Genomic DNA, 12,751 nt, shown 5'->3' with positions numbered 1-12,751 from the left:
GGTATATGGGTGACACAATGCTGTTCTCAGGATGGTTTTGGGTATATGGGTGACACAATGCTGTTCTCAGGATGGTTTTGGGTGTCTGGTGACACAATGCTGTTCTCAGGATGGTTTGGGTGCCTGGGTGGCAGAATGCTGTTCTCAGGATGGTTTGGGTGTCTGGGTGACAGAATGCTGTTCTCAGGATGGTTTTGGGTGCCTGGGTGACAGAATGCTGTTCTCAGGATGGTTTTGGGTATATGGGTGGCAGAATGCTGTTCTCAGGATGGTTTGGGTGCCTGGGTGACAGAATGCTGTTCTCAGGATGGTTTTGGGTATATGGGTGACACAATGCTGTTCTCAGGATGGTTTTGGGTGTCTGGGTGACAGAATGCTGTTCTCAGGATGGTTTGGGTGCTGGTTTGGGTGCCTGTGCTCAGTCCCTCAGGCAGGGTCAGTGGCTTTGGAAGCTCTCCCATGGTCCCAGTGCACTCCCAGCTCAGTGAGCAGCTCCTGCTGGGCCCAGTTCCTGTAGGATTGAGCCTGGGCTGAGGCAGCTGTGCCCCCCAGTTCCTGGATGCAGCTCCAAGGCTCTGCTGTGCCCACCCTGAGCAATATCTGACCTCAAGTCTCACTTTCAGGCCAGGATTCCTGGCATTTTCACCAGCAGGGTCCAGCTCCAAGCTTGTTCTGTCTGTAGGCAGATGGAGACTGCCTGGCTTCCACTGAGGTAGAGGGGACAGCACTTAACATCTCACCAATTTTATGAGTCACAGGCTGTAGTTTTTCTGATCCTTCTGAAGGGACAAGTACACAAGACCTTATCCCCCTGCTCAATGAATCACTTGGAAAAACTCCAAGGGTTTTAATGGAAGCAGAGGGTAGCTCCTCCTGAGACGAACTCAGCATCCAAACAGAACTTTGGGGGAAAAGCTGAAAAGGTATTTATATAGAAATAGCAATTGGGAAATAGCAAAAATACTTTTTTAAGCAGTTAAGCAAGACTTTTAGTTTGTACTCAGTAGGAATTGATTCCTTAGTGCAAGAGTGATTCACTTTAAATTTTTCATTTATGAAGCCCAGTTTTCATAAAATAATCAATTTTGTGTTCAAAGCATACAACCATAGTTATAAAATAAATCCTGACTTTTTACCAGAAGTGTTTTCTAAAACACTTTGTGAGTGTTCTCTATCTCATAGTCTGAAACAAAAACCAGCAACCAAACCCAGAATATTAATACACATTAAAAAGTCATGTTATTCCCTGCAAGCTATCGTGTATCAATCTAATATAGTCAGTCAGCCTTAATAAAAAAGCTGAGTTCTGTTCTTTGTGTCTTGCTAAGGATTTTCAAGTTCTGTTTATTTCTTTTAATCATGCTAAATGAAAGCAGCAGACAGAGCAAAGCTTTGTAAATAAACCCTGCTTAGACAAGACTTCAACAAGTGCAGCATGCCTCCATGTTTTACCGGGGCTGGCAATTTTGTGTTTGTTATTTACTGGGGGTTACATTTTGTGTTTATTTACTGGGGGTTAGAATTTTGTGTTTGTTTTTTCCTGGGGCTGGGAATTTTGTGTTTGTTATTTACTAGGGGTTAGAATTTTGTTTGTTATTTATTGGGGTTGGGAATTTTGTGTTTATTATTTACTGGGGGTTAAATTTTGTGTTTGTTTTTTACTGGGCATTAGAATTTTGAATTTGTTTTTTACTGGGGTTGGGAATTTTGTGTTTGTTATTTACTGGGGGTTAGAATTTTGTGTTTATTAGATTTCCAACAGCTCTTTCTGCCAGAGCATAGCGTTTTTGTGCGTGCCTCAGTTTACATGCAGGCTGCTTGCTGAGCTCCCTGAGGCCCATTTTCACTCAGAGAATACAGGGACAGTCCCTGGGCACATCAGTGCCCTGCCCCTCACTCACACAGGAGTTGTCACACCAGGCCTTTGACACAACTGAGTAACAGGCCTGCGGGATGATTTTAAAGCTCAGCATTTAAAATGTTCTAGGTTAAACATGTGCTAAACTTTGTTTATTTCTCTGGGCATTTCAAACGTGAGCTGCAGTGCTGAAGTGCTCAGTGGCACTGACCTCTGTGTGTGCTCCTGTCCAGGTTGATCCGCTTTTTACCAGTGAAGTTAAGGAGAGAGTTCAAAGGTAAGAAGTTCCTGTTAAACCTGCTGTCTGCTGAATGAAGGCTCCTGGCTGCCCCTGTTTAAAGCTGTGTTTGCAGATGACTGTCCATGCACAGCCCTGTGTGGCTGACAAGTCTGTTGGCATCAGCTGGCACGGAACAGTCTCAGAGCAGGCACCCCAAGCACTGAACGTTCTAGAATGACCAGTGTGTTGATGTTTTGTGTTAAACCCCATCCGACTGACTCTGATTTGGAGTTATTATTCACAGAACCGTGGGAGGGCTGAAGGGTCACCCAGTTCCACCCTCCCAGCCACGGGCAGGGCCAGCCCCGAGCCCCGTGAACGCAGCCAGGGATGGAGCATCCCACATGGCTCTGGCAGCCCCTTCCGGAGCCTGCGAGGCAGGGAGGGGTTCCAGAGCTCTCGTGGGTCTTTCCAGGGTTCCTTTGCCTCAGGAGGTCTCCTCTGGCTGTCATTTGGCTGCAGGGCCCCCGGGGTGCACGTGCTGCAGGAGCTGCCCCAGCAGGAGCTGCACGCTGCTCTCAGGAGGAGCCTGGCCCTGGTGAACAGCTCCATCTCCGAGGGCATGTCTGCTGCCATCCTGGAGGTAATGAGCGCCATCCTGCCTTCCTGGGCTCACCCACAGAGGCTGCCCTCAATCTGCAAGCACCTTCTGTCACTGGAAGTGGCTGTCAACCTTTGACGTCCATATTTCAAAGTTGGTGAAGACAAAACTAAAATATTTATTTTTTCAGGTGTTAGCAACTAAGGTTTTCTTCCCTTGAACTGACAGTTTGTTATGCTTTCCCTATCTATTTTTAAAGGATAGAAGGTAATTTTATCAATCCTCCCAAATTAACAATACAGACCTGAGATGTAGAAATCATTCTGATTTACTGGGGTTGTCACTAGGCTTGATTCAACACCCACTTCCTTATAATGTTGCTAGAATGAACTTTCATTTATTTTTACATCCTGTCAAAAAGCAATCTAAGAGCTGTATTTGGTTATTTAATTCTGAAATGATTAATGAATGACACGCTGAGTTAATCCTTTTGCCATCAGTATTGAAAATTAATAACCAGTTTTATTTTACACCTGTCAAAGTAGGGCACTGCTTAGTATCAAGTGCTTTCTCAGAAAAAAATAAGTGTACTTGAAGTGGAAGTTCTTTGGGCAAATGCCTTTCATTATTTGATTTGTTTTGGTGGGTGCTGAATGTTGGTTCATCAGGATCTCAGAAGATCACAGAAATTATTACAACATTTGTGTTAATGAGCCTCCATTTCTGTTTCCAATGAGCTGCATTTCCAGCATTTCCACTCAGCGGAGAGTCCTCCCGAGCAAACACCTCTCTGTCACAGGAAGGGGCAGTCCTGTGAGAAGTGAAGTTCTTTCAGTGAGGCTCTTTCCTGGCATGGCCAGCAGCAGGAAGGGCCATCTGCTGAGATCTTGTTCAGTAATAAAGCTGAAAACTCTGCATAAAAATCTCCTGGTCCTAGGCAGGAGAAAACAGGCTTGAGTTTGGAAATGCAACTCTCATTGTCCTCAAAGTTCAACATTTACCAAGGTCATGAATCTGTAAACAGCATTTCAGAGCGAGATAAATATATAATAGATAAATGAGATAAATATATAATCCCATCTAGTTCAACCTGCCTCGAGGTATGGAAGAGCCAGGAGCCATCACTAATTACTCTGTCAGCTGGTTCTGAGATCTCTGAGATTTGACTGTAACTGATCTGTTTGTGTTTGGCATTTGAAGAAGAGAAAACAAAACATTAGAGCAGACATTAAAAATGCATCTCTGCCTCTGGAGCTCGGGAGCCGTGCACGTTCCTGGGCACGGGAGGGTGGAAAAGGCACCACTGCTGAAAGTTTCTGTGTTCCCTCTGTTCCTGCTAACAACAGGGTTTGGGCTCCAGCACCATTCCACTGGAGCCCTTTTCTCTGCTCTCAGGAATATTCCAGCTGCTGTAAAAACCATTACATTCTTATGCTTTTACCAAAGAGAAGCCATTTTACAAAAAATTGCAGAAAAGGAAGTTGGACAGACTCTGCTGTGCTGTGAGGCACAATCCAATCTTGGCCAACATGTGCAGCACTAGCAGTCTGGAATAAAAGCCAGAGCAAATTATAAAAATAATAAAAAAAAACTGGTGATGAAGGGATGTGTTAAAGCAGTAAAACTGAAGAGCCAACAAGAAGATGCACAGGCTAGAAGGAAGAAGATGAGGGGCAGTGCAGAAAGAGTGGTAAATAAACCCTGATTTGCTCTATCAGCCCTGTAGTGCTGGGTGGAGATGCTGACTGGGTAACGTTCCCACAGCTTCAATTTACACCCTGCATCCTCCTGCAAGAGCAGCTAAACACATTGGCAGTCAAAATAATGTAACAAAACAGATGGCCAGTGGAGCAAAATGTTGTTTTGTGCTAGTATTCCTGGAACCTAGGTCAGTAAATTATACATGTTTTCAACAATGCAGATGATTCTTTTTACTGCTTGAAAGTAGTCTAGGTATCTAAATGAAATTTGAAGCCACTTCTTGCAGTAATTATTTACAGCCCAATCCATTTGGTGAAGGCCAGTGGCATCAAGGCAGCCCTGCATCTGAAGTATTTGGCCATCTGTTCTGTCTTTCAGCAGCTATAATTCATTGGTACCTGTGCATTTGGGGACCTGAAGATTTTCTTGTGTAGCAGTTCCTGCCCTCCAAGTCTGAGGCAGAACAAATGTCTTTCCCTTTAGAGTTTGGAAATGACAGAGAATTAAATATAAACTCGGTGCTCAGCTTCAGTCAGTCATCACTGTAGCTTCATTAATGTGTCTGAACGGCCCCAGATCATCTGGTCGTTTCTGATACAAAGTGCAGAACAGGTTTTGTCATTAAGGGCTGTTATTTTTAGCACTAACTGCTGCAAAGCAGATGTTTGTGCCAGGGCTATGGAGATGCTATGGTCAGACTAATACACCTGCAGTGGTGATTTAAACAGTGCTTTTCTTGGGTATTTTAAATTGTTAAAATGTGTTGCTAAGTCCCAGTGGCCCCTTCCTGTACCTTATCAGCCTGGGTGTTTGTCTCTTCAGTTTTGTCCAAACTATGGAAGATCATGGTTTTCTCCTCGGAGTTTTGTTTCCTTGCTGTGTGGACTGAAGCAGAATTGCTCCTCATGCAGGACTGTAATGCCAGCAATTAAAAATGCATTGACTCTGGAGTGACAGGGAGTCAGGATGAAACAGACTGAAGATTTGGGGGAGGGAGCTTATTTCTCATTTGACACTGTGATAATTGCACAATATGAATATTTCTGGTTGTGCAGTCAGTGCATCTCCAGACTGCCCAGTTCATCAGCAGTGATTAAAGCCTCAGATCAGGACACGTGTGAGCAGCAGAGCTGAGGGCCCAGGGTTTGCACACCTCAGAGCTGCAGCTGTGTTCTGTGAAGTGGCTTGGCAGTGCTCTCTGGGGAATGGTATTTTTCCGTTAAAAATCTGGAGAGGTGGGAAGGAAGTTTGGGTTGTTGTTTCTGCTTTTCTTATTAAAATTGTCATCATTAGCACCTCGAAATCCATGAATCCTTATAAACTGTTGTTTCCTTTTTCTACATTCCTCTAGGCAATGGATTTAGAAATTCCAGTGCTGGCAAGGAACATTCCTGGGAATGCAGCAATAATAAAACACAAGGAAACAGGACTGCTATTTTCAACTCCCCAGGTAAGGAAACCACAGAGCTTTGGGTTCATTTTCTATCCCAGGCCTGTGTCTGTCTGGACACTTGGTGTTTCCTCCCAGCAGTTCTGCTCAGATTCTCCTTTCTGGAGCTGCCTGCCCTGCGTTTGCAGTTCAGGGAGCTCGTACTAGGTGTCAGCCTTGCTGAAGGTTTGTTTGAGCTGCTCACAGCCACTTGTTGCACTGGGGCTTGAAGGTTCCAGAAGCAAACCCTGCAGGAGATGCTCTGGATGTGTCAGATTTCCCTTCAAGTAATAACTGCAACAGGAACTTGTGTTAGACAAGCTGGAGCTCAGCAAGAGAATGAGCCTTGAGTTTCAGATGACACATTTTCTGTAATTTCTAGCAGTGTTAATGGAAAGTATTTTTAGATGCAAGATATTGCTCAGTCAGAGAAATTAATGATAAAATTAAGCGAAGTGTTAGGATGAAGTCTCAGGGAAGTTAAATAAGAGTGGGAAGAGAGGGAACACTACCCATATTTAAATACTGGAAATTTTCATTTCAGCATATTTTCCTGCATTAGGGCTTTGCTGTTACATATTCATGTATGCCATGGAAAATGATTCTCAGAAAAAGATTCCCTCAGAGTTTTATCCAACTCAAGATTAAAAAAAAACATACTAGAACACATCATTTGATAATTTTGCAAAGTAGAGAACATATTTATTTACATTGTGGACCGTGTGATTAATGCTTCCTATTAAGTTGTGTTTCTGGAAGGTGAATCCTCTTGGTTGGTTTTGAAGGAGTTTTCAATAGAAAAACTCTTCCAATTCAAGTATGGTTCTGTTTGTTTGTTTCTGGACTATTCAGTTTTTCCAGTGGTTTCTACAAAACCCAAAATATTTCTTTGATAACTTGTGTACATGTATTCTCTGAAAAAATCTCAGTGACTTCCAGCTCCTCCAAAGCTCCCAGGACACACAACCCTATTGAACAAGGGACTGAGAGCTCTCCTGGTATTGATGCTGGTACATTCTGTTGTTTCCCTCAACAGCCTGCCTGCATTTGGCTTGGAATTCACATACACTGTTAATACCAGACCCAATTACCATCAGACATCCCTGTAAGGAGCCTCTTCTGTGGTCTCCAAGCATCCCACGTTCCAGGGCTTTATCTGGGATTTGAGATCCACTACAACTCTGCTGCACCTTTCAGCCAGGGCAAAGTGCAGCTTGAAGCACAGAGGTGCTCCCAGTGCCATCAGGGACTCTGGGCAAAGGGCTGAGCACTGAAGGACTCTCTTTGCAGCAGAGCAGGAGTCACAGGCTGTCAGTATGCCTAGACCACTGTAATTTTAATTTCTGTGAACCCCTTTTTGCCTGAGCTCCCTCCTCTGCCCTGTGCTATGCCAGAGATTGGACCCCCATCCCACTGCTGCTGCTGCTGACCCTTTTTGCTGCTCTTCTGTCTCAGAATCCCTTTGAGGTGAGGACTTGCCTTGCCACGTGAGCTTGCAGGAAACGTCTGCACCGGAATCAGCAAAGTCTGTGCAGCACCCCGGGAAGGGAAGTGACATCCCCCTTCCTCTGCAGAACAGCAGCTGGAGCTCAGTTAATGAAAGCCCCGTGAAACTTCATTGCTGTCACTTGAGGCATGAACTCTCAGAGGCTGCACATGGGCCAGGAAAACCCTTGTTTCCAGGGCATGTCCTCATCCCGCTGCAGAGATGTTAAAGAACTTCTTCATGCAGAGGAGCTCAGAATGCCAAACCTCAGCACTCAGGGGTTTGGAGATAAAGTAACCACTTAGTCCTGTTCCTTATCTCCTCAAACCATATCAAATACAGTTTTTAAGCCACTGCACACAGTCTGCCAGAGGTTGAGAGTCACATTAGATCAAAGAGATGCAATTAAGTTCGAAGACATTTTAATTGCTGGGACAAGGGACACTGCCCATGGCACTTAGAATGCGACCTCAGAAGATTGGTCTGAGTGAGTTGGGACTGGAAAACATGTTCTGGTAAGGAATTTTTGGGTTTTTTTACTTTGATTACTTTGACATCTTAAGTATCTTTTCTACTGTGCCCTCAGATGCATCAAGTTAGTGAGGAAAATGCCTTTAGTCTACAAAAGGATTCGACCTGTGTCTAGGTGCTTGGGAGAGTCTGTCCCTGGCTGGCAGAATCTGGACCACCAGAGAAGAGAAAGGTTTGGTGGATTAGAAAAGGAATTTTCCTTGCTAAGTTGGTAGATCCTGTCTGGTTGTGAGGATACAGGCTTGGACCACAGCTCAGGAGCAGAAAGCATTGCTTATTTTCAGTTGTTTCTGATCTGAGGGGGGAAAGCTTTGCAGTACCTTGGATAGGAGCAGTTGTGCCTGCTGTCTTTTGAAAGCCAAATTAGAGGGATATTAACTGACCATTATGCAGTAAGAATTGTTTGAAATGGTGAGTGCTGTTGGCTTTCCTCTTCTGGAAGTGATCTTTTGTGGCTTCCAGGAAAGTAGGAAATGTTGTGTCTCGTTGTAGCCATCCTTAACCATTTGCATTTGGCTGGAAGTAGCGAAAGCCTTGCCAGTCACTGGAGCCAGCACTCAGATGGAAATAGTTAATTGGAAGGGAAAGCCCTGGAACGTTTTGTTCCTCACACTCTGTCGTTTGTGCACATTACTGTGCACATCACTTTTAAATCATGGGTTGATCCTGCTGCTGCTTGAATTTGCAAGTTTATGGAATATTTGACACTGAGTTAATGGGACCTGAAGTAAAAAAAGTAAGAGATAAGAAGGGGGCAATAAATAATGCAAAACTGTGTTAAAGGGGAAGACACAAAAAGTTACTCAGCAGGCTGCGTTTCAAAATTATGTCTTCCATGTCTGTAAAAGCTCACAGAAGGACCTAAATAAAGAGAAGGAGGCAAATAAACTTCCAAGGCAGTAAGAAGGGACAGAGGTGGATGGAGCTGAGCTGGCCAGCCCCTGTGAGGGTTTGGAGGGGTGGGAGGGATGCCCAGCCCAGCTGGGAGCAGCAGCTCTGCTGTGACAGCCAGAGCTTTCCTCTGCCAGGCACGGGCAGGGAACAGCCCAGGGCTTCAGAGCTCTGCCCCTTCCCCCAGAGCACTGAGTTTGTGGCAGTGCCAGCACTCCAGCTCACAGCCAGCAGCACTGGGGGAGCACGCAGGGCAGCTGGGCTCCACCTGCCCTCAGGTACCTCTGTCACTGCCTGCACGCCTGGCCTCTGCCTCCCTGGGGTCAGTGCTGTTGTTGAAGAAGCACGTTCTTCTGTCTGCTGAAGCTGCTCTGAACTGGCTTAATTGCAGACTTACTTTCATTATATAAATAATATATTAACCATGCATCCTGTTTTCATTATGTGTGAACTGCGGCACCAGTGCAGCTCTCGTGGTAATTGAGGAATTATTCATCCTTTTTTTACTCAGTGCACTCATTTTCCAGCTTTATCTCCTGGATACCTGTGCTTCTGTGTCTCTGCAAAATATTGGACAGGATTTATTTTAGGTACTACACAGAGGAGTTGACATTTTCTTTAGGGATGATTGGTCAATTTACCAGGAGAAAACTGTATTATGGATGTTGCTGCTGAAAAATGCCTGTTTGTGGTGGAGCACTTCCCATGAAAAGGGCAGAAGTGAGAGTGCTTCTGGACACACAGGAGATGATTTGCTCCCGTTTCTCTGGGTTGTGACTTACTGCTGAGCCTCAGCTTTTACACTGTGCTCTTCTGTCACCTGTAAATTAATTATACCCACTCTCGTGAGGAAATAAAGGTTTGTTAGAAGTATGGGTGGCCCCACGTAGTAAGGCAGCATGTAGATCACCTCCCTCATTTGGGCTGCTGGAAGTCATGCCCTTAGGTTTTATAACTGAAAGGCAATTTGTGAATTTGACCCCTCTTTCACCAAAACTGAAGCTACAACGAAATATGGGAGTGCATAAATATTTGTGCAAACATCTCTTGCACAAACACAGCAGAAGAGCTGCTGGAGACGTGTTGCCTCCCTGTAATTCATGTGTCACAGGCTCCTGGAAAAGCAAAATGGAATTTTGCTGCATTTCCTGAAAGAGCTCAGAGTTCTGGATGTCTGCACGCTGCGAGTCCGGGCTTAGCACAAAACCAGCGCTGAAATGTGAGTCACTTGTAGTTAGGGGAGACACCTGGAGAATGAAGTTACTGCTAGCTGAAGCTGAGCATCCAAACCTGCAGACAAGCTAAGCCAGCTGCTCCAAGGGCAAAACCCAGATAAGTCACAGTGAATCTTCCCATTGGCTTCCAGTGGGATTGCAGGTGACTCGTGGGTGGTCATGCTGGATGAGGAGAAGAAGGAGGGTGAAGCTGAGAAGTCCTTACTCGCCACCTCCTGGTATTTTTCCATTTGCTTTTTCTCTCTTCTGCATTTTCTCAAATGTTATGCTTTGGACTCGGTTTGGCATTTTTTCCTGAGATTATCCTCAGCCCTGAGTATTGTAACTGTGAATAAGGATCTCATTTCTTCTATCATTTACATGTTTCCAAGTTTTTGTCCTCCATATCCACAATTTAAAAGAATGCTAATAGGACTACCTGTCAAGAAATGTTACATTGCTGCTTCTGCTCTTAGGTAATTTACATAAATTACTTTTAAACATTACTTTAAATAAAATTCTCCACAGGAGCTTAAAATTAAAGTTGGGGGATGTGGTTCAGTGTGCACAGTATTTATTACTGTGATTTTCAAGGCAATTGGATGAATTGTGTTCAGTGATTTCCCCATCAGTGTGGCCCAGGGGTCCCTTTTCATTGTGCATCGTGCACTGCAATAGCAGAGTTCATCCAAAAAAATCCAAAGTTCAACCCCAGATTTTATAGCTGTGGAGGTTCTGAGACACTCTGTGTACTTAGATTTTCAAGGATAGTTGTGTCCTTAACCTAATGTTGATATGAACTCTGGTCTTAGCTGGGGTATCTCCCTCCACAGCTGACAGCCTGTGTAAATAATGGATCTCCTCCTCCCATCCTCTCTGTCCCCTGTCCCTGTGCACTGATCTTCACTACCAGTTGTGTAGTAATACATTATCTTAATTTCCCACTGCCACCAGAGCTGTCTGCCTTTCTGAGCTGCACCAAGGCACTGCTTTGCACAGATCTGAACACGTTTGTAATCAAGCTGAAGCTTTGGAAGTTGTCTCTTGATGGGAAATTAGACCAGCTGCTCAGAACAGATTAGTTCAGACATCAGATCTCCTTTCACAGGTTTGAAGTTCACAGTTTCTCTTGCCTAGAAGTAAATGAGAGAGGCCAAGGAGCAGGCAGAGGACAGCTGTGATCTTTGAGCTCTGGTATTTTGCCCAGTGACGTTAAAGGGAATATATGGCTTTTTTTGGTGTTTGTTGAGCTAACCCTGCTGTATCTGTATGTGCCCAGGTGCTGCATGCCTGCTCCTGTCTTTACACTGTGTTTGTGTTGGGACTCTCTTAGCCTTACCGTAAAATTCACTGAAGGTGTGGCAGTAGCAATGAGGTAAAATTTGGCTGAGCTGAGATCAAACATCCGATGTCAGTTGTCCTCCATGCAGAACAGGCAATTCATTTACAACCTGGGTTTCTGACCATTGGGTAGGCAGACAATTTTTGTGTCATTAAATGTGAATTGTCTTTGATTTTTAATGTCGTAGTTGGTGGGCTGTGTAAAATAATAAAATTATTATTTATTAATCATTGTTTATAAATAAAGTATGGTGCTTGACCTTGAAAAATGACTTAGGACAGCTTCATCTGTTGGCTCACAGTTGGAGAGGTACCAGCTATTCCAGTATCATTAGGACTTTTACAAAGACATTTCAACTGATTCTTTTCTTCATCTTTTTTAGGAGTTCGTCGCACTGTCCAAGAGTTTAATGAATGACCCCATTATGGAAAAGGAAATTATATCAAGGGCCAAAGACTACGTGAAGAAGCATCATTCCTGGGAAGGCGAAAGGAAAACCTACCAGAATCTTGTGCAGAGACTCCAGTGACTTGGCAGGCGGTAGCTGAGAACCAGCAGAGCACTTGAACGATGGAAATGTGATTAGCTTTGTGTTTCTCTTGGGTTCTTGCTAGAAAAACAGTCAGACACTGTTATTCCAGGTAAACAAGCCACGCTCCCAGCTGCTGCAGACCCTGCCAGGTCCAGCTGAGCCCAGAGCAGGCTCAGTTTGGGGTCACACCCCTGGAGCAGGTGCCAGGTGTTTGCTGCTGAGATGCCTCCCAGGGCAGGGCATTCCTGGCACACAGAGCTCTCAGGAAACCTTCTGCCCCTGCTGCATCCCACCCCCCTGCAGCAGCAGCAGCTTCCTTCCCACTGCCACCCCCCTGAGCACATCCAGGGGCACAGCACTCAGCTGGGCTAAAGCCCAGGCTGCACAACCAGCGGGATCAATTACTGACACCAGAGCTTCCTTCAGCCCACCACTGAGGCAGCAGGGGCATCCCAAACAGCAAAGGCAGTGCGGATGCTGGGCACAGGAGGAGCACAGGGTGTTCTGTGCTGCCCCTGAGCCCTGCAGTCCCTCCAGAGCATGGCCCAGCTCTCCTGAGCCTGCATTTCTGTCCCTGGGACCAGGGCAGGAGGTTGGCCCAGGTGCCAGAGCTGTGCCAGAGATGCTTTGTTACATAAACTACCTCTTGGTTTGCCAGTTCCTTTGGTCCCTCTGTGATTTACTTATTTATTAAAACATTTATGAGACCTGTGAAAAGGGATGGGGGGGTGGGGGTATTCTCAATTTACTGTGTGTTTTGGCACTGTTTGTTCTTATTTGTGGCTTCTCAGGATGCATTTCAATACAATGCAGCAGGCTTGTCTGAAAGTGAGACTGATCTCTGCTGGAAGTCCACACTAATCCTGCCTGTCAGCCCAGGGATTATGGACATATCTTGGAGTCTGTAATTGGTCATCCAAGGACTTGCATCTAGAGAAAAAAACTG

The 12,751-nt window shown here is 45.1% G+C and overlaps 1 protein-coding gene across 1 annotated transcript in view; it reads left to right on the top strand.

Annotated features, from left to right (window-relative positions):
* GLT1D1 (glycosyltransferase 1 domain containing 1) overlaps window positions 1-11,876 on the top strand; it is a 43,367-nt gene extending 31,491 nt beyond the window's left edge. Inside the window, exons 9-12 of the mRNA XM_068208336.1 lie at window positions 2,092-2,135; window positions 2,601-2,721; window positions 5,732-5,830; window positions 11,656-11,876. Of these exons, the coding sequence (XP_068064437.1) occupies window positions 2,092-2,135; window positions 2,601-2,721; window positions 5,732-5,830; window positions 11,656-11,802 (411 nt within the window). The 3' untranslated portion in view covers window positions 11,803-11,876. The remainder of the gene's footprint in view (window positions 1-2,091; window positions 2,136-2,600; window positions 2,722-5,731; window positions 5,831-11,655) is intronic.
* The last annotated feature ends 875 nt before the right edge of the window (window positions 11,877-12,751 follow it).

Source organism: Anomalospiza imberbis, chromosome 18 (assembly GCF_031753505.1).
Source record: "Anomalospiza imberbis isolate Cuckoo-Finch-1a 21T00152 chromosome 18, ASM3175350v1, whole genome shotgun sequence".
Lineage (NCBI taxonomy): Eukaryota > Metazoa > Chordata > Aves > Passeriformes > Viduidae > Anomalospiza > Anomalospiza imberbis.
The sequence above is the reverse complement of the archived record's forward strand: the minus strand, read 5'-3'. Positions and strand labels throughout refer to the sequence as shown.